The 21,463-nt window shown below is 54.1% G+C and overlaps 1 protein-coding gene across 4 annotated transcripts in view; it reads left to right on the forward strand.

Moving 5' to 3' along the window:
* The first annotated feature begins 6,759 nt into the window (after window positions 1-6,759).
* The window catches only part of PARVG (parvin gamma), a 36,559-nt gene continuing 21,855 nt past the window's right edge, over window positions 6,760-21,463 (forward strand). For 2 of the 4 annotated variants that reach the window (XM_077169130.1, XM_077169132.1), the window contains exons 1-8: window positions 6,760-6,889; window positions 8,578-8,672; window positions 11,164-11,228; window positions 12,515-12,617; window positions 13,911-14,051; window positions 14,960-15,075; window positions 16,565-16,620; window positions 20,155-20,177. In XM_077169130.1, coding sequence (XP_077025245.1) covers window positions 8,594-8,672; window positions 11,164-11,228; window positions 12,515-12,617; window positions 13,911-14,051; window positions 14,960-15,075; window positions 16,565-16,620; window positions 20,155-20,177 — 583 coding nt within the window. In that variant the 5' untranslated portion in view covers window positions 6,760-6,889; window positions 8,578-8,593. Of the gene's footprint in view, window positions 6,890-7,598; window positions 7,846-8,577; window positions 8,673-11,163; window positions 11,229-12,514; window positions 12,618-13,910; window positions 14,052-14,959; window positions 15,076-16,564; window positions 16,621-20,154; window positions 20,178-21,463 lie in introns of those variants that run through there. The other 2 variants (XM_077169131.1, XM_077169133.1) reach the window with 2 other exon arrangements.

Raw genomic sequence — 21,463 nt, forward strand, 5'->3', positions numbered from 1 at the left:
CTTTTAATGGAATCTTTTTTAAGAGAATAAAATTCGTACGTAGAGAGAAAGAAAGCCACAGAAGCAGGAAACTGAAGTCAGTGAAACCCAGAAGTGAAGAGAGCAGCAGATGTGGTCACCTGCCTTGCCGTGTGGCTGAGGAGCCAAGGATCACCGGTGGCCAGCCTTTGGGAGGGAAGCATTACTTTGATGATGCTTGATTTGGACATTTTCTAGGACACTCACTGTAGGTGGATAAATTCCTATTGCTTAAGGCTAACTATTTCTTGGTATTGCTTTGAGCAGCCCAGGACACGAAAACTGTGCCCTAGGTGCCCTAGGGACTTGAGGAAGAGGTGGCAGTACCAGCTAGCTGCCAGTGCAATTAACCTCTGTCATTCAGGCCTGCTTGCGTCTGACCCCATGCGTGTCACTGCCTCTTGGTAATAAAGGGCTATGACACACTTAGTTTTATAGTTTAGTAGATCAAACGACACTCAGCTTCTGATGGACAATTCAGGGTCACCTGGTCACTAAGAATTGGATGGTCAGGGGTTTAGCCTTTTCCAGGGCCCAGTGGCAAGCTAGGTGTTATTTCTCAAAGGGAGGGTGGGTGTCCTAATGGGAGAAAGTATGGCTCTGCTCAGAAGCTCCAGAGCCTGCCCTGTGTTTCTCCCAGAAGTGCTTGCCACAGCTGCACACACATCCTGGTCTGTTTCATGCACCTTGGGTCCCATTGGACCTGCTGGGTCACCAGGACTGAGTGGCTGAGCTGTGGGTACCGTGGGTCCCATTGGACCTGCTGGGTCACCAGGACTGAGTGGCTGAGCTGTGGGTACCATGGGTCCCACTGGACCTGCTGGGTCACCAGGACTGAGTGGCTGAGCTGTGGGTACCGTGGGTCCCACTGGACCTGCTGGGTCACCAGGACTGAGTGGCTGAGCTGTGGGTACCGTGGGTCCCACTGGACCTGCTGGGTCACCAGGACTGAGTGGCTGGGCTGTGGGTACTGCTATCAGGACTAGCTGCAGCACTTCCCTTGCTCTGAGCCCCACTTGCAGCGGGTAACTGTGCAGGTTACTCAGTAAATTGATCGGAGCAAACCCAATGTCAGTGGTGTATGCTCCTTTCAAATCTGAAGCGCTTCTCCCATGAAGCATTGTGCCTCTTTCCTGGTGCTGGCAGGTGTGAGGTATAACAACTTCAATTTCATTTTGGAGGAGCTGGCCCTCCATGCCCAGGCAACTATATCCCCAGAAAGTTCACTATATAGCTAGCCCCTGAATTTTTTTTTTTTTAATTCCATTTGCAATGGGGACCAATTGGAGGATTTTAAGGCTTTTCAGACTTTATATATATTTTTTTCATTTGTTCACCCTATTATTTATTTTCATTCCATATGTTCTACTCGTCTGTTGACAAGGTAGATAAAAGGAGCATCAGACATAAGGTTTTCACAATCACACAGTCACATTGTGAAAGCTTTATCATTATACAATCATCATCAAGAAACATTAGCCCCTGAATTTTCAAGAGCTCATTTCTCACATTCTGGCAAGCATGTGTCCCTACAAGGCATCTAGGCCAGTGTTTCCCACATCATGGCACATATAGAAATTTGTAGATAGAATTTGTATGGCACATGAAACAAACAGATAAAGCTGCTCATGGCTGGACATGACAATTGCAGAGCTGAAGGCAAGACCATGCATTGCTTTCCCTGCCAGAGCAAATGTTTCTTCTCTGCATATATTGATAGAATAAAATGCATCTGCCAGTTTGATAGCTGTATGCAAGGAACCAAGGGCTCTGCTGATTTGCTTCAGTACAGCGATCACATCTGGAGCAGTTGCTACAATTGAAGCCCCACTGATTAAATTTTCCAAATGCCGTGTGCCCTCTGCACAGGCAAGCAGGTACCATTGGCATCTTATCAACAATGATTTGGTTTGGTTTTACTATTTTGGTAGACCAGGGGAGCTCAAGAAATTGACTCTTATATATGTGCCTTCTCTCACCAGGTCAGCAAGCCTGTGGTGGATTGATGGTATAAATACCCTAGAAAAAAAACATGCTCTTAAATTTAATTAATTTCTGTAGGGGTGAATCCAAGGTAAAGAGAACATTTTGATGAGGATAATTCAATTAAGGTGTGGCCCGCCTCAGTCAGAATGGGTCTTAATCTTATTACTGACATCCTTGTAAGAAGAACGAAATCTAGACACAGAGAGAAAAAGCCACTGAAGCCTGGAGCTGAAATTCAGTGGAACCTGGAAGAGAATGGAGAGGTCACAAGAGGCCACTGTGCCCACTGTCGCACGACAGAGATGCTAAGGACCAGAGGTTGTGGCAGCCAGTCCCAGAATACCGATCTTTGGGAAGAAAGCATCATCTTGGTGATGCCTTATTTTGAACTTTTTCCCAGTCTCAAACCATAAGTGAATGAATTCAAGCCCCACTGCTTAAACTGACCATTTCATGGCATTTGCTTAAGCAGCCTAGGAAACTAAGACAAAACCCAAACGGGGATTCTGTCAGCTGAGGAATTTGAACAGGGTCTGAAATTTGGTTTGGGACTATGGGTTTCCATCTATGGCGACTCAGTTCAGGCTTCCATTGACCTGACCCAAAGTTCTTAGTGAAATATCCATTTACTTCAATCCTAGGAACCTCAGGATCAAATATCCAAGGTCAAATATTGCTGTGGTTAAACTTTCTGTTTATTTCTCTGGTTTCCATGCTTGCTGTGGTAGACTGCCTGCCATAATCCTCTTCCTGTAGCTATTAGGTCATTCTTTCCCATACCAACTCTTAGACTGGCCATGTGATTTTCTTTGGCCAAGGGAACAATAGCAAATGTGAAACAAGCAGAGATTTGCAAAGTGCTTGTGTACTAGGGCTTGCCATCCCTTATTGTGCTGGAACCATTGTGTAAATGAGCCCAAGCTAGCCTATTGGAAATGTGAGGCCGCACAGTCAACAATCAGCCAGACCCTGATGGGCAGTTGCTGGACACATGAGGGAGTCCATTCTAGATAACTGGTTAGCAGCTGACCGTAGATGCATGAGAGAGCCCAGTAGAGATCACCCAAGTTGTTCCATATCAGAAGACTTGCCCAACCTGACCCACAGAATCATAGGCTAAATAAAACAATGGTCGTTTTATGCTACTAAGTTTTGGGATGACTTGTTATGCAGCAACCACGAACTGATACACCCACCTTGCTTCAGGTGAATGGGTACTGCCCTTGACCTTTACCACTCTGGATGACATCAATGCCGTTGCCATCAGGCAGCCCTTTTCAGCGTCAGCATCTTCCAACGTCATTCCTGAGCTCCAGTGCTTTTCAGTGAATCCTCCAAGACTTGGAAAGGGACTGTGCTTTGGCTTTTCTCATGGGACATGGTTAACATGACAGAGACACTCAAATGTCCTTCTACATTATACCAAGGTATGGCTGCCATCCTATTTTCATTCAATGCAGGCCACTGCTGATTCCATGTTCAGCAAATGATTCTAGAAAGCAATTTAGAATCCTGTCTAGCTACTCTTGCTAGTGTCCCTGAATCTAGACTCTCCAGTATGTGCATTTCTATTAATAACTGCATCTGGATCTAAAAATATATCACTTCTTTCCTGGCCCAGGACCATTATTATACATCCCCCATACATTTATTTGCTGATAAATGAGCATAGTTGTGCAATTTTTAAAAGTACATAAGCCCCCTCCTCTCAGGTTTGACTTTGTACTTATTCTCCCAGGACGGACTAGAATTGACTGCAATTATTGATATGGAGACAGTGTGGGGTACAGTGGTAGTGACAGTGAGGTCACTACGGCATTTCTTAGCAAGGAAATGTCTTTGCCATCAGACACAGGAAGTCAGGTTGCTGTGACTGCAAGGATTCTTTCTGGGGTTTGGGAAAGAATCAGACTATTTCAGTTCTTGGGGTCCCTCCCTTTCACTTCGGAAACATGGGGAGGCTGTGTTGGAATTCCCACCGGGCTCCCATGCTGTATCTGATTCCAGCTTGATCAGTCCTGCAGCTACAAGAGAAAGGAGATTCTTTGGAGGCAGTGCTATCTTAGGAATGCCCTCTTACTCTGAACATACCTTGAACCAGGAGTTTAAAACCCTGAGGATGTCTTATTCCTTTCTTTTTTTTTTTTTTTTATTTCTGGTGTGATGAGAAGGTGCCAGCTGACCCCACAATCCTTGAATAACGCAGGCTTATCATACTCTATAGAGAAGCCACAAGTCAGTCTGCCAAATCTGGGGCTTTAATAGGTGTTTAATTCTGGGTGATTACAGGTAATTGTTTTGCCGCTGTATATAGAACACTGTATGATCTACTATAATTTTGCTACCTAATGGTAATTACTGGATCCTCACTGTTTTTAAAGCAACCAGAACAAGTAACCCATCCCAGATTCCCATCCTTAAGGATATACTGCCTGCAAGTATTTCTGGTAACAAATCCTACATTGGTGGGGATTTGGTTGCAGATAACTGGAACTGTTTTAGTTGTTTAAACAGAAAGGACCTTAATGTGGGAAATGAGATGGTCACGGTGCCATTGGGGGCTGCAGGAGGGGCTGGGGCTGAGGCTGCAGGAACAGGTCGTCGAATGATCTGGCAGAGCTGGCCCTAGAAGGGGCCAAGAAGCTGCTGCACTGACCACCAGCTCCAGAATTATAACTTCTGGGCCAAATATCTTCCGTTTGCCTCCTCAGATCCACCGTTTCCTGTCCTGACCTCTGTGGACTGCATCAATGGGCTTTCTTGCTTCTGGCTTCCAGCTGGATTTGGCTAGCCAGAGTCCCTGGCCGGAGAGAGGAGTGTGGGAGGAGAGTGAGGCCGGGGAATTCCTTGTCTCTGCCTCTGCCCCACCAGGTCACCACGGGTTAGCCATGCCCCCCTATCAGAGGACCCAGCTCCCATCTGGTGGCCCCCTTCTTAGACCTTCACTAATTTCCTTTCGGGGTTTTGGTATTCACTCCTTCCTTTGCTTCTCACGGCTCTGAGTTGTAACAGCTCCCCTGTGTTGTGAGTTTTGGGGTGCAGTGCCATCACTTCTGGGTTCCTTTCACCCTCCCCAAACAATCCCTATATGAGCACTCTTCAATTACAGCTTTGAGTGAGCCGCCTCTTGTTTCCAGCACCCTGATTGATGCACCCAGGCTTTCCAAGCTGTCCCTGGAACCAGTGGCTCCAAAGCCATCTGCACCCTCTCTGCCCATACCAGCAAAACGGATGTCCCAAGCACATCTGCTTCTCTCCCTACCCTGGCACAAATCCCTGAGTCACACAGGTGCATCTGATGGTGGAGACAAAATCAGGTGTCTCAGTTTCTTTGTCTGTCATGTGGGAATGGTAACAGTACTGACCTTCCAGTTTAAAGGTCCAGCTTAAAATTAAAGTACTGAAAGGGCGCACGGGTGGTTCAGTGGTAGAATGCTTGCCTTCCATGTGGGAGATCCAGGTTCGATTCCTGGACCACACACCACCACCACCAAAATGAAAGCACTTAAAATAATTTGTTTCATAGCAAGCTACTTGATAAATATTGGCAATAACACCAGTAGTGATTTTTGACATTTTTAATAACTTCTCATACACAACCCCACCTTGCTCTCACACAACCTTGTTCCCTCCTGCTACCTAATCTGGCCCCTTCTTCTGACCGATCTGTCAGCAGAGTGCTTCCTGGTCACTCAGCACTATCACCTGTTGGTATGGAACTCATAATTTCGGTCTGATTCATGGAGATTTGTGCCCTCGTGACCAGCTCAGGTCTGAAGTGTTCTCTGTCTATCTTACTCTCCTGGTATCTGTCTTTCCTTAAGCTCCTCCAGGACTTTGCCCAGGCTCTTCTGTCTACCTCGAACGTGCTCACTCTTCTTCACCTGGCAAACTCCTATGTGGTCATCAAGGCCCACTCCGAAAAGCCCTCCTGATCCCCTAGGCAATAACAGCTGTCACTTTGTGTGGGGATTCCTCTAGGCGCTGGGACACAACAGTGAGCAAGTGAGATGTGGGCCCTGCCTTCATGGAGCATATGTTCTGATGGGGAAGATGGGTACTATATGTCAGCTAACTGAACTAGCTAAACTAACATAAACAGCACAGGTGTAAGTGCCATGAAGAGAACCTTCAGGAACTGTGGTAAAGGATCACAGGGAGGACCAACTTTAGATAAGGCAGTTTGGGAGGGCTTCCTGAAGGAGGAGGCATTTAAACTGATGCTAAGGACGTGCATCCAGCCATGCTAAGAGCTGGGGCAGGGGCATCTAGACAATGGGAGCAGGAAGGGAACTGGTACTTTCCAGGAACAGAAAAGAGATGGGCAGGGCTGGGAGGGTGTGAGGGTGGGAGAAGTTAGGAGGGGAGGGTGGAAATGAAGCCAGTGGGCCAAATTGGGGCTTATGGGCTAGAATGGGCCAATGGGGCTTTATTTTAAGTGCTTTGGCTATTGGTAGAGAAAATCTCCAAGTGGGAGATGCAGTGGTAAGCAGAGCTGGTGGCAGGGGGTCCTGTGTGGAGGTTTCCGCATGATCCAAGGGAGAGGGATAGGGGCCTGGGCTGGGTGGTGGAGAAGCATGCACTGGCCAGGATGTAAGGTGGCGCAGAATTTTCTGGAAGTCTGTGGTGGCATCCCTGTCGAAGCATCCTCTCCCCCAGTGTTGTGCCACACGGAGGAGGAAGCTCCCCAGGGCCAGCCCTGCAAAGCCACCCACAGGCCCCAGGAGGAAGTGAGCGGCCGCCCCGCCCCCTGGCCTGCCCGCCTCCTGCAGCCCCCGGGGTACCTGGGAACCCGGAACCTGCTTTCATTTGGAAACCCAGACCCTGGGACCACCATCTGAGCTACGGCAGCCAAGTCATTTCCTCTGGGGGAGGAAGCAGCCAAGTGAGTCCTGGCATCTGGGCCCCCCCGTGGGCATCCCCCACCTGCCGTGATGCTGGGTATCAGTGCTCCCTGGGGGAGGGTCCAAGACTCCAGGTGGAAACAGGCCAGAGAGCAGAGCAGCACCCCGAACCCCTGGTTCCCTCCCACCACCCCGAGCAGAGAGGCTGCTCACTCCTCCCCACCTCCCCACTGACGGACGAGGGACCCAACCCGACAGGTAGAAGGACACAGTCCTACCCCACGGCACAGCCAGGTGACCATTGTCCCACTCCACGATATTGTCTCTGAGTTTTCTGCAACTCGTGGGAAGAAAGGTCTCCCCGGTCTTCAGATAGAGACACTGGGGCCAGGAGCAGGGAAGGGATTGCACGGAACTGTGGTTGCTGGGCAGTCCCCAGCTCTGTTTCTACTCTGTGTCAGGACCAGAGAGGGGAGGGGGGTTATGCAAAGACACACAGCCAGGTTCCAGCTGGCCTGGAACCCAAACCCCTAAGCTCCAGGCCACAGCGCTGCTACTTCTCTGGTCATGTCCATCGAGCCAGAACCCTGGTGTCCAACAGGAGGCTTGAGGATTGAGGGGGCAGGGCTCAGCCTCAGCAGCCATGTTCTCCACACTCTTCCCTTCAGAGCAAGATGGAGCCATAGGTGGTCCCCAGGCCTCCAGGGGGCTGCAACTGCTGGAAGGAGGCTTTGACCCCCAGCTTCTGCTATGTGAACCTCCCTCCCCCAACTCTAAAGGCCTGTGTGGGCTTGTCATGCTGGGAAAGACCCAGCAGCTGAAGAGAAGGAGGGGGAGCAGAGCCTTCTGCAGAGCAGGCAAAACCACTCCCAGGAGAGGAAGTGGCAGGGGACAGGAAAGAGGTCTGGGGCTGGTTTCTGCATCTGCTGCGCTCCCCGGCATGGGGCAATCTCAGCACTCCCACGGTGAGGCTACAGAGAGGAACTGGGCCCACTCTGTAAGTGTCGGCTGTTCCCATCTGTTCCAAAAGACTGGGAATTCTACCCCCCACTTTAGAGACAAGGATTGAGAACCTCCTGCAGGAGACCCAGAACTGGGGGACCTGGCCAGGGCCTGGCCTCCCTCTGAGATCCCAGCCTGCATGGGTGGTGGGTGATGACTACTCACCAGAGGCTGCAATGGCCCCTGCACGGGCCAGTCTGGGCTCAGGGGCCAGAGTGACCCTTCCCAGTCCCTGCTCCCAGGAGCTCACAATCTGGCCGATGCCGTGGATCAGTGTTTTCATCTCAGCCAGCCCTGCATAAGCTGGCCCCAGATTTCTCCCTTGAGCTCAGCCCAAGGGTTTTCTGAATCCTGGGCTCTGAGGAGTGGGCTGACTGCCTGGGATGGGTATAGGAGGGTGAGTTTCTGGGCAGTGCAGTTGCTGCAGGAGAATGCTGGACAAGGGCAGCTTTGTACCCACTGGGTGGTGGGGGAGGGTAGTGCATTTCCCTGCTAAGCCTTTGCTCAGGCTGCCCCCTGCCCCAGCCTGCCTGCCTTTCTCTACCGGGTCATGCTACACGGTTCGGCTCAGTGCCTCCTTCTCACCAGGCAGCCCTGGTCCCTTGCCTGGGTGAGCCCAGTGACTTATCACCCCTCTCTGTGTGTCTCTAGATTTGGAGCAAATAAGCAAACAGTGTGAGTTGGGGTTTCTGGGACAATGATACCTTCTGTCCCCTGCATCCTCCAGGGCAGGCAAGGAGGAGATGGAACCAGACCCCCTCTACCACCTGCTGCAGCTCCCTAAAGGTGTGGCTCCGCCAGCAGAGAAGGAACTCCTACAAGGTGCGGTGCCCAGGCTGGGCCACGGGGCAGGGTCAGCGTCCCAATAGCCAAACAGACCTCTTGGAATAACTGCCTTCCCAGTAGTCTGCTGAACACACACACCTGTTCACCCCCTGCCTACTCCTCTTGCTTCATACTTCGCCAGCTTCCCTGACTCCAGAACCTTCCGTGGTTATCTCCACGTCTCTCCTAAGCTCACATCCCCGGCTTAGGGGTGGTGCTGGAGCTGCTGCTGAGAATAGCTGAATCGTTCAGCATGCCTACTTGTATGCAGCAGATCATGGGGGTGACAAGGGGTGTTGATATCACCATCCTTTTACAGATGAGGAAACTGAGCCACTGAGAGTAATATCCAAGGAGTGTGGCTCCAGGATTCAGGTCCCACCACTACCGTGTGGTATTGACTTCCCGAGACAGCTGGCATCTTGCAGCGGTGGTGGGTCCATCAGTCTCCTCCCTTTGCAAGTGAGGGTCTCTTTAAAAGTGGAGTGGGCATAGGGTCGGAGCAATTCAATGAATGGGGGCTGCTCTTTCAGCGAATTTCTGTTTTACGAGCTCGTTCAGGGAGTTTGTGGTCACTGCCGTTGGAATTGCTCTCCTGAGAGATGATTCAGAACAAGTAAAGGGTCAAGAACCCAAAGCTGTTGATCATGTTGTCATAATCTAGAAACAAACATGCAACTGCACAACCAGATCAGAAGCAATGCAAATGGCCCAGTGGGGAGGAGGGTGTTGAAATGAACTCACTAGAATTTTAAGCAACCATTCAAGCAATATGTCGATGAAGAAAAAGTGTAAAATAATTTTAAGTGAAAATAGCAGAATGCAAAATTATCCATGTCCTCTGAATGTAGCCCTTTTCAACCGGCTTTGTGGGCTCAGAACCCCAGTGCCAAGTGGGGCTCCCGGGAGCGGTGGGTGAAAGCTCCCTCTGTGAGTGGAGAAGCAGGGCAAAGTCCACGATGGGCTGGGTTCCCGCCTGCTTATACGTGGTTTAAGATTGGAAAGCATTGCAAGGAAGGTTGCTGAGTTAAAGTGCTAGGCTTAGTTATTTGAACAATGTTCTTTTCTGTATTTTATAGTTGATTTAGAGACACATAAAGTTCTGGCAAGCACAGCTGGAAGATGAAACCATTCAGAGTGACAGGAAATCTGCTACAGGAAGGAGCAAGGGGTTAGATTACCATATTCATCCATCTTTCCATCCACCCGTTCGTCATCCAGCCAGCCAGCCATCAAACGCCCATCATCCGTCCACATGTCCATCCACTCACATACTCACTGGTTCACTAGTCACTCGTGTACTTGCACACTTTCTCACTGTCCCATCTCGTCCCCAGTGAGCCTTCTGCCCCTCCTGACTCCTGGCCAAGGGCATGTCTGATGACTGAGTATCTGAGCCCCACAGGACCCTTCTCTTCTTCATTCCTTATCCATTTGCCCAACCCTCTGTGCACACAAAGACCCTAGAATCCTTGCTCCAGGGCACCCAGCCCCGGGGACGAAGTACGTGTGGCCAGGTGAAGGTCTGATCCTCATCAGATGGTGTGATTGGGGGACAGGTAGAGCGTGATGTGTCCCTGGAGGATAGTGAATGGATGTGGGGTTGGCTGGTGGCCCCCAGGACGCCATATAGTGGAGCTGAGGTGCTGGGCTGTGTGTGTGACTCTGTGTGTGCTTTTGTGTAAATGTCTGTCTGTGTATCTGTGTGTATGTCCTGTCTGTCGTGTGTGAGGGCATGCATCTGTGTGTGTCTGCCTGTGTCCACATGTCTCTGTGTGTGTCTGTGTGTATGTCTGTATTGTGTGTAAGTCCATGTTGTGTGTGTTTGTGTGTATCCATATGTCTGTGGGCAGTGTGCATCTCTGTGTCTGTGAGTCTATGTGTATATGCCTGAAGCAAGTGGGACTGGGTCCTGCAGGGCCTGCAATGCCAGGTCAAGGTCATGGCTTTGACCCAGCAATCACAGTGACCTGGTCGGGCCATGGCTGGTGCCCGCTGGGTGGTGGCTGTGCCAAGTGCTGCATGTGCCACGGGGCCTCACCTCTCCTGTGGGGTGGGACCTGGTAATCATCCCCTCCCTAGAGAGGGGATCCTAACTAAGACCTAGAGCAGTTGGGACACTGGCCCAGATCCCAGTGCCCGGCAGCCCAGGACTTGACCCTGAGCAGTTTGCCTCTGAGGGACCATGTGATTCATTGTCCAAACTGGGAGACTTTGGGTGGGAAAAAGGGCACAATTAGCAATGATGTAGGGACAACAGGCCCCCTGTGACTCCAGGCCATGGCTTATTGCCACTGTGCTGTCCTGGTGGGACCGTGACCGTCCAGGCGGGCTGGGAGAGCTGGGGCCAGGGAAGGGCTGTGCCGTGGCTGAAGCAGCTTCCCCTCGCACTCAGCGCCGGGCTCTAGCCCAGGGGATGCTGCGAGGACAGAGCTGCCTGGTGAATTGTAGGGTCCACACACATGCGTTGTCCTCACCTTGCTTCCAGGAGAGAAGAAGAAATACTTGCCTCCCACTTCCCGGAAGAACCCCAAGTTTGAAGAACTGCAAAAGGTACCAGGGCTGCCTTCAGCAAGCATGATTTCTGCTGGAGCCCCCTTCTCCTGGGTGGGATGGCGTCCACCTCCATGGGGTGGTCCAGAGACAGTGGGCCACACCCTCCCCCACCTGACCCCAGGCGGATGGGCGGTGTCCCCAGCAGACCCCGGGGAAGCTTGTTGAGTGGCTGTGTGTACTGACATTTATGGAGCACCGGCTGTGTACCTTTGTATACACAATCCTGTCAAGCTTTGGGACAGCTACAAGGGCTTTGTTATCACTTTTGCCACCTGGGGAGGGGACAGCCAGGCCCAGGGGGTACATGGCTGGTCAGTGACAGAGCTGAGGTTTCACCTATGCCATCAGCCCCAGAGCCTGCACTCCTTCATCAGCGCAACCGCCAAGGCACTGTTGAGGGGGCCAAGTGGGTGGGGGTCACCTAGTTGACGACTCTCTTCTGGGTCTCTGCCCTACTTCCCTAGCCACCACTGGACTTTTTTGTTGCTTCCTCCAGGGAGACCTCCTGGCCTACCCAGTTTCTACTTCCAGAGCACGTGTGGGCCATTCTTTGGCCTTTCCTCTCTCCCATTTCCTCACTCCCTCCATTTACTTTTCTGGACACTGGGGATGCTGAGAAACCCCAGCCAAGATCCTTCTGAAAAGGGACTGATTTATCCTGTTAATTTGGGTTCCTCTAGAAGCAGACCCTGAGATAAGGATTTGGTGCAGGAACCTGAGTTGGGAGGGAAGTGAGGGTATGAGGCAGGGAGGGGGGCAGTCAAGGTGGGGAGTGATTGAGCTCATTACTGCTGGGGGCTCTGAGCTCACCCCTGTGAGTGTTTCTACCTGAGGGAACTGGGAGTACTTGTACCCCAACTTCTGTCAGCCATTAGACGAGGACTGCTGTGTGAAGCCCAAGCGGAGAAGTCCTCTGGCAGAAGGATGCAGTTGGAAGCCAGGCTTGTGGGCACCACAGTGGAGGGTTTGGGGCATGGGCCAGGGCACCAGCAGCGTCTGTGAGGCACACAAATGACAGCTCCACAGTGTGCTCAGGCCTGTGGCAGAGAGAAGCACAGGGCCACCGGAGCCTGCTGCAGACCCCAAACTGTACCTGGGGAATCAGGGAGGGCTTCCTGGAGGAGGTGACATTTACCCTATCTGTGAGGCATGGATAGGAGTTGACATATGGGAGGAGCACATTCCAGGCAGAGGGCAGTGCTGAGCCCAGTGGTGGGATGGGGGTGGAGGGGCAGGCAGGTAAGTCATGGCCATGGGGTCAGCTGCCTCCTCGGGGCCCGCAGGTGCTGACAGAGTGGATCAACGCCACACTCCTGGCAGAGCATATTGTCGTCCGCAGCCTGGAGGAGGACCTTTTCGACGGGCTCATCCTGCATCACCTTTTCCGTAAGCTGCTGTCCCTCCACCCAGCCCCCAAGTTGGGCTCCTGCCTTAGCCTCATTCTCCCACCCCCAGTCAAATGCTGGGGGCCACAGTTCCTGCTTTTTCTCTACCATATCTTATACTCTCCTACCTCCCGGACTTTGCCCTAGTTGTCCTTTTTCCTGAAGGGTCCTTTATCTTTTTTCCCAAACGTGTGCCTGACATGGTCCTGCGAGCCTCACTTCCCTCAGGGAGCCTACCCAGATTACCTCCTTGGCAGGCGATGCCTCTCCCCCAGACACCCAGGTCTGTGGCCCACATCTACCTTTTTCCACCCCTTTTTGGAGTGAGCTTCTATTCTGATTATGAGACTTTAGGGCCATTTATCAAAAACACTGTGTCCTGGGCCCTCAGTCCCTGCAGCTGTGAGGAGCCGAGGCTGGAGGTGTGCAGGCTGCCCCACGGCCCATGACCGAGAGAGTCGGAACCGCTGGTGGAATGCACCATCTGCTGCACCACACTGCTGTCAAACATTTATTGAGTGCCAGCTGTTTGTAGGCCACCTGGGGATAACAAAATAATTCATGGCCCCTGCCCCATGCTGCCCCAGACAGCTGGAGAGACAGGGTCCTGGGTGAGACTGCTCCAGGTGAGAGCTAGAGCTCCTCCTGGGACCCCCCTGCCTAGAAAACTCTGATGGGCTTCAAAGGGTGTATTCACCACTCCGTGCAGCCTCCCATTCCAGAGTCACTTACTCCCTTTGCCTCTTCTGAGCTCATTTTTGCCCCCAAGTCTGCATGAAACCCTGAGTCCCTGGAGGGCAGGGCTGGGCCTGGTTCCTGGCCCCTGCACTGAACCTGGAGCCTGGGTCAGAGCTTTGCTGAGCAATTTGTAGGGTGGCTACAGCACCACCTGCCTGACCTCAGCAGAGGCTTCCTGAGCGCTTAGATGTGGCAGGTGCCTCCAACCCTCAGAGCAAACTAGAGCCTACTACTGTCCCCATTTTACAGACAAGAACATTTGTTAAGATCGCAGGGAAGTCTGGATCCTAGGAGTCTGCCTCCATGGCTCGTGCTTTAACCGCAGGGCCACACTGCCCCGCAGACACGCAGTGCACATCTGTGTACGGGCAGAGGGCACAGGGGCATGGGATTGGGGGGTGAGGTTGGCTGGAAGAGGGCCGTTCACTTACCCCGCGTAGTGTGGACTGGGGTCTTCCCAGTGCAGCACCCTAGGAATGGCCTCCTGGGGGATCAGGAGCTGTCCTGCCTCATGGACACCCACCCCCCGCCATCTGCCTCCCTGACCCCGACTCAGAGAAGTTGGCGTCACTGGAGCTGCAGGTGGAGGAGATCGCCTTGACGGCTGCCAGCCAGAGGCGCAAGCTGGGTGTGCTCCTGGAGGCGGCGAACCGGAGCCTGGAGGTGGAGGAGTGCAAGGTCCCGTGGAGCGTGGAGGGTATGTGGGGGCCTCAGCCGGGGGCCTTAGCCTGGGGGGGGGGCCTCAGCCAGGGGCAGGGGCAGGGCCGGGTGCCCCCCGCCAGGCTCCTGGCACACCGGAGGGCACACGCCAGCGACTCAGGTGGGGGCAACCAGGGGCTGGCAGGAAGCGGATGCCTCAGGCAGCCCAGAGTACAGGTGCAGAGCTGGCGCATCAACTAGAGCCCCGCCCTTTGGTAACTCCGAGGGTGGGGCTCACTGCTGCAGAGCTGCTCCTGGAGAGCCCCCAGTGTCGCGTGAACATCCACAGCCACCGTTTACTGAGTTCCAAGTGCCAGGAGGTGCCCCTCACCCCCAGCCACATAAGATGGGTCCTGAGAGTCCCATTTCATTAAGGTGTGCAATTGTATCTGCAGTGCCTGCAGGTTCATGACAGTGTGCCCGCCCCACCCCCGTAACAGCTTGGTACACATGTCCTTCCATTCCCATCCCTCTGTCTTCCCCATTTTCCAGATGAGGAAACTGAGGCTGAAAGAGCTCAGGTCTTAGGTGTTTTTTGTTGACTTACAAACCACTGCCTTCACCACCACATTTGGAGCCTCTCCTTCCATAGCCGCTGCTCATACTGGTGGCCCGAAGGAAGGGGACACTCTCACTTTCACTGCACAGTTGTCCCCAGGCTGGGATATCTCCATGGCCTGCCCACATGGTGGGTTATATCCTCAGGTGCGTTCACAGAAATTGGCAACCCAGTCAACGTGTGACTGATTTTAGGTTCCGAACATTTGACTCCAGATCTCTGCTTTCTGGAAGGCTGGACGTAGCCCTCCTTGGACTGCAAAGGGCCCTGATGACATGGGAGCCTCTGCCCAGCCCTGGGCTTTGGCCACCCCTTGGTTCTGACCGTGTGCCCCTCTCCCTTCCCAGCCATCTTCAACAAGGACCTGCTGGCCACCTTGCACCTCCTGGTGGCCCTGGCCAAGCACTTCCAGCCTGACCTGTCCCTCCCAGCCGACGTCCAGGTGGAAGTGCTAGTCATCGAGGTGATTCCTACTTGGGGGCGGAGTCTGGGGTCCATCGTGCCGTGGCCAGAGTTGGAGGGTGCTGCGTGGGGTGGGGCCTAAATTGGGTGCTTTCTAGGGAGTGTGGGAAATGCCACCAGCCACCGGGACAGCTGTGGGTGGGACAGGGCCAGGGTCAGTGGGGCTGGCAGAGCCGAATCCCAGCAGGCAGCCTCTGAGGGGTGATGGCAGACGGTGCGAGCAAGCTCCTGGCCGGTGGTGGCCGCGTGGCCCTCAGTACTTGGCTCAGCACTGTCAGTTCATGGCTTTCGGGGCCTCCACACCACTGAGTCAGAACCCCTGCCCTGGCCACTGTGGTTCTAGGCCTCTAGCCTACTAAGGTGGTGTGGCCTGCTGCCTCTCTCTGGAAGCCTTCCGGGATTTCTCACTGTAGGGGTGCTCTCCTGAGTACATGGTCAATGTCCCAGGAAGCCAGAGCTTCTCTCTCCAGATTGTGGGCACCACGGAGAGGGGCCTCCCTGCGTCTATTTCCCATTATTCCCTCCCCCAACTTCTGGATACCAGGGGACAGGGGCTTCAGGCCCATCCAAGGCTCATCTTTGACTTACCCCAGTGCAGTACGCCATGTCCAGAGAAACTCAGTCCAACACATTTTTCCTTTTTTCAAAGCTATCGTTTAAAATTCTCCAAGGAGCAGTTTCGTGGCTTCATTCACACTTCTTATACAAATGAACACTATTCGTTCTCCCATTCATTCATTCTCCCATTCATTCATTCATATTCATAAATGCTTGTTGACCACCCTGCCAGGAGCTGGGCAAGACTGGAGATGCCATGGGGACGAGGCAGACCCAATCCCTGCACTTGGGGGGCTCAAGGCTTGTCCAAAAGTCCTTGGGCCGCCGAACAAAGTACCACGAACTGGGGGGCTCCGAACAACAGACATTGATTCTGACACGGTTCTGGAGGTCAGACGTCCCAAACCTAGGCGCAGGCCGGGCCAGGCGCCCTGTGGGACCTGTAGGGAGGCCCTGCCTGACGGCATCCCCCCTCTGCTGCTGGTCGGCCATTCTCGGGCTTCCCTGGCTTTAGAAGCATCACTCCAGTCTCTGCCTCCGTCATCACAAGGCCTCTCCTCTGTCTGTCTGTCTGTCTGTCTCCTCTCCACTTATTCTAGGGACACCCATTGCATTGGATCAGGGCCCACCCTACTCCAGCTTGACCTCGTTTTAACTTAGGGCATTTTCAAAAGCTATTTCCAACTAAGGTCACCCTCTCAGCACGGGGGCTTAGGACTTGACTGTGTCTTTCTGGGGAACTGGGGAAGCCAGTGACACCCATAGCAAGGCTCATTGGGGGTGCATTTAAGTGGGTGACATCACATTGGGGGTGCTCCAGAAGCCACCTGGAGGGGCGGGGGGCATGCAGTTGGCCACTGGGGTGTCGATTAATGGTGGGTATTAGTGACAGACCTTTCCTGTTTTTATTTTGTTCTGTTTTTCCTTCTTAGAGCACCAAGGGTGGCCTGAAGTCCGAGAAGTTGGTGGAACAACTTACCGAGTGCAGGTATGGGCCTACGAGGTTCTGGCCGCAGCCGGGCTGTGGATTTGCTGGGATGGGTGGCAGGGGACAGGGCAGGGGCATAACTGCCTGCCTCCCTTTAGGGACATCTCACACACTCTGTGGGCTTCCTCCCAGAGCCCGGAGACCCATGCTGGCTCCTTGGGCCACCGCAGCCCATGGCAGCCCTGCAGGGTTACAAGGTGCTCTCCCCTCCACAAGCTCCTATGCCTTCTGCAAAACCCAGCTGAGTGGGCAGAGTTGGGGTCAGAGGGGACTCGCGCTTGGTCACAGGGTCCCAGCACAGCCAGCCAGGGGCCAGGAATAAAGATAGCATGGAAGTCTTCAGAGCCCAGTGCCACGCCCGGCACCCGTGTGCCGTCGGAAGGCCTCACCCAGGCAGCGTGATGCTCAGGCCACACGTCATGTGAGAGCTGGAGGCAGAACCCAAGGGGAGTCCCCAGGTGGCAAGGGCACCAAGCTGGCAGTCCAGGACCAGTATTTGTTGAGCACCTGCTGGGTACCGGGTGGGCTCTGTCCGTGAAGGTCCCGGTAAGCCCACTGTTGGCCTTTCTGTGGTTCAGGCAAGCCGAAGCCCCGGCAGCTGGGCCAATGGGCCCTTCCCGCTGCTCGCTTGGAGGCCGAGGCCCGCCTTGTGGTCCTGGCCAGCCGTGCCCAAAGCCACAGGCCCAGCACCTGCTGAGCATCAGGGACCGAGAGGCTCAGCATGCAGGTCAGAATCGTGGACCACGGGACCTGTGGCCGTAGAATCCCAGGGTCCTGGGCTCAGGGTCTGAGGACGGGGCAATAGGGGGCCGGGACTTCGCATCTCTGAACTGCAGACCCGGAAGGGCTTCAGAAGGGCCTAAGGTTTGCAGCTAAAACTCCTGACTGCTTTAGAGGTGAAAGGGCATCTGCACGAGTGTCCCGCGGCTGTGTCCCCTCCCAGGAACGAGCCATTCCGCTCTGCTGGGGGGATTAATTAGCGCCACCCCAGGGCCCCACCTGCTGTGTCTAGGCTTGCATTTCCCGGCACCCCCTGGGGTCCCTGCCTGGCCCCCTCCCACCATCCTGCCATGTCCCCTGGGGTGGGGCCTATCCTGGGTCTGCGGTACAAGCTCTTCCCTGTTGAGAGCAGTGAAGAGAATCTCTCTTTGGTGCAAAGAAGATCCCCTGTCTTTGTAAAACTGGGGCTACAGGGGGTCCCACACAGCCACAGTGGGCACCTGGGAGGAAAACAGTCCTCCGATGTTCAAGAGCTGCTGATTCCTGGTCCCCACCGCTTTCCCACCCCCCTCTTAGGCCTGGGGGTCTCTACCCCCTGCTGTCCTGACCTCACCTACCTCCTCCCTGTCCTGTGAAGGCCCGTGGCCCAGGCCAGCCCCTGAGCCCCCTGTGTTTCCCTAACCAGCCTGCCCTCATCCTGCGGGCTCCCTCGCTCCTCGGGCAAGGTCAGGCAGCGTGCCCAGGGTGTGGCCGAGGCGCTTTCCTGCTGGGTGGTCAGGGGCTCTCACCCTGGGCCCAGCACACGGCGGGCTGTCCACACATGGTGTGACCTGAGCCGCAGTGTTCCCCAATAACTGAGGGGCTGAGCCCAAAGGCACCCCCCGCCGCTGGAAGATTCTGGGGCTCTGTGCTTAATTCCAAGGTTTGCATGCAAGAGCGGCTCAGAGCATTCGGTCAAAACGCCACTGAGAATTGGGGGGATCCCAGGGGCACCCTCACCAGCCACATGAGCTGGTGGCAAGTCCACCTTGCTGGCTTCGCTGTGACGGCAAGCTCAGCCTCAAGGTGCAGTTGGGAGCTCATCCACAACATGACGTGCTCGGGCAAGGCAGCTGGGCGCTGTGTGGAAGGGCAAATCCCTGTGTTAGTGACCGACGGCTGTGTAACACGTAACCCCCAAATTCAGCAGCTTAAAAGAACAGTGGAATTTTATTCTTTCAGTGGTTTCTCTGGGGGAGGAATTCAGGAGCAGTTTATCTGGGAGGCTGTGACTTGAGGTCTCTTAGGAGGTTGCATTTGAATTGTTGGCGGAGGCTGCAGTTATCTGAGGTGAAAACCTGCTTCCAAGATGGCTCACTCCCGTGGCTGGTGCTGACTGTTGGCAGGAGGCTTCAGTTCCTCCCCGCATGAATGCTTCCACATGGGACAGTCTGTCCCCATGACATGGCGGCCAACTTCCCCAGGAGTGGGTGACCCAAGAGAGCAGGGATCTCGGGGCTTTGTAGGACCCAGCCTCAGAAGTTACCCTTAGCATCTCCTCAGCACCCTGTTGGTTATGCAGGTCAGCCTGAGTCAGTGTGAGAGGGTCCCCAAGGATGTGACTCTTCCAGAGGTGGGGACTGCTTGGGGCCATCATGGAGGCTGGTGCCAACTCCTCCAGCCTGGACACCTGTAGCTGGGAGACTGCCCAGTGTGTTCATGCACAGCCTGGAGTGGAGAAAAGAGAACAGGCTATGCAGTCAGCACAACCTGGGTTTAAAGCTTGATTTCACCATATATGAGCTGTGTGTCCTTGGGCAAGTGACTTCCCCTCTCTGAGCCTATTTCCTCTTATGAAATTACTACTTCTCCAGGCTTTTGTGAAGCTTCAAGATGACACGTGTGAAGCTATCTTCCCCCTACTTGGGCTCCCCCAGCTCTGGGGTCCTTCCAATCTAAGGACACAGGTGGGGTGGGGGAGGGCCTCAAAATCCTGAAAGTTGGTGACGGAGTAAACACAATGGGGCAAATGTGGAATCTGAGCATAGGAAGGGCTGGAGGAACTACACGGTTGCTGGTCACCTTGGGCCAGGGGGCCAAGCCTGTCCCCAGCAGGAGGGCTTGTTGTTCTCTCGACTCAGTGAGTTTACACGACCTCCGGTCCCTCAGCTGCCCGGTGGCTGTCAACCAAATCCACCGACGCCGGCCTCGCCCCACCCACCCCCTGCCCCATAACAGTGGCAGGTTCTGAGACTTGGGGACTCGAGTGGGCCGTTGTGGTTGGTGTGTGTGGAGGTCACGCTGCTCTTCCCTTCTCGCCCGAAATTGCCACCTTGGCCTCCTCGAGGAGCTCGGAGACCCCTGCACAGCTTCTCTTCAGGCTCTCTGGCTTTGTGCTAAGCCTGGCCCCAAGGGCCACGGTCAGAGGGGCTGCCTGGCTCCCCCCCGAGAGCTTGGCCTATGTTGGGCCCAGAGACCCTCACCTCGGCAGGGCGGGAGTGGAGGGGAGGGTGGAGATGCAATAGAACCGCATTAAAGAAAAAACATTCGAAAACAGTAAAATAAAACAGCACAACCCAAACAATTAAAGATGAGTGTTTCTAGACCCGGAATCTCAGGGGCATGGGGCAAATCCCTTTTTTGCCTTTTCTCTGGGTTGCCCTTTGCTTCCTGTGAGGGTCCTGCCCGGTTACAGAGCTGCCAGGACACAAGCTCGCCAGCTTCGCTGCAACCTGGGCAGCCCCGGGTTTTGTTATTTTAAAAAAGTATAGGTCTGCAGATGTTTATTTTTTGACTTTTATTTTTCTTTTCTCCCCCTGCAATTTATCCCTTCAGTACGGACAAAGACCAACCTTCAAGTGAGTATTTTCCTAACATCAGGAAGTCTCTTTCTGTCTGATCTGGGTTGAAACACACTTAATCCTACGGAGGCTGATGGGAGCTCTTGCCAATGTCCTCTGCGGATTGCTCTTTCTGTCTGGAGCCTTATTCTTGCCCATTTGCTTGTCCTTCTGTCTACCTGTCTGTCTGTCAGTGGAGCTGGCTGTGCTCTCTCCTGATGCAGCTCACGTGGGAAGAGAGGTTTCTGTTCCACGTGAAAGGTGATGGTGGGGTGGGCGCGTGAGCTCTGGAGCAGGCGGCCTGGGTTCAGACCCAAATTGTCCACACATTTGCTGTGTGAACCTGGGCAAGTGTCTTAACCTGTCTGTGCCACCGCTTCTTCCTCTGCAAGACAGGGAGAGTATTAGCACCCGTCTCTTATGCTGGAGGGGAGAGCTAAAGGGGAGAACTGGTAACTGTGCTTAGGGCATCGTGAGCACTCTGTTACTGTGTCTGCTGCTGTTGGGACAGAGCTCTTCACCAGTTGACCGATTGATCCAGCCACTACTTCTCCTGGTCATCCATTTTCCTGCTCCATTGGCCTAGCCAGCTCTTCCTCCAAACACTTCTCTGGACACTGTTTTGCCTCCCTGTGCCCTCCCCACTTGGACACAGAGCTGTAGGGACAAGGGGTGCCATGGGGGCTTTTCCACTGCAGAGGAGAATGTATGGCCTCTAGGGGACTTCTGAAAATAGGGGCAGAGGGATGCCAAATGCGGGGAGAAAGCAAAGGGGAGGGGCAGGGGAGGGCGGGCCAGAGGAGTGGGGAGAAGAATCTGAGGACTTGGGGGGCCCACCAGGGAGCTGGGCCTTTTGTGGGGAGTGGGGGGCGTGTCACACCATTTGGGGCAGGAACATACCTGGATACACTTTCTGGCACAGCCCTGGCCTGCATCCTCACAGCACGAACTTGCTCGCGTGTCCTGGCTCATCCAGTGGTACAGTTTCTCTGGGCGCAGGCCGGGAGGCTGGAAGGGACTGTGGGGTTCCCATCGGGTTCACCAGTCTGTAGGGGCATCTTAACCCGCAGGGTGCTATAGAATTGGGGCTACTTTTCCCACTTCCCTAGTGAGAGAACCAGGGCACAGAAGGCAAAGCAGCTCACTCGGGGTCACACAGCTGCTAAGTGGCAGAATCGGGGTGAACTTCGACCTTTTCATGGAACAGCCCCAAATGCACAGTCCAGACATTCAGTGCCCAGGGAGCAGGCGCCCGTGGGAGCAGCATGGGCCAAGACGGCAGGAGCCCGCCTTGCATGGAAGGA

The sequence above is a fragment of the Tamandua tetradactyla genome, chromosome 7 (genome assembly GCF_023851605.1).
Source record: "Tamandua tetradactyla isolate mTamTet1 chromosome 7, mTamTet1.pri, whole genome shotgun sequence".
Classification (NCBI taxonomy): Eukaryota; Metazoa; Chordata; class Mammalia; order Pilosa; family Myrmecophagidae; genus Tamandua; species Tamandua tetradactyla.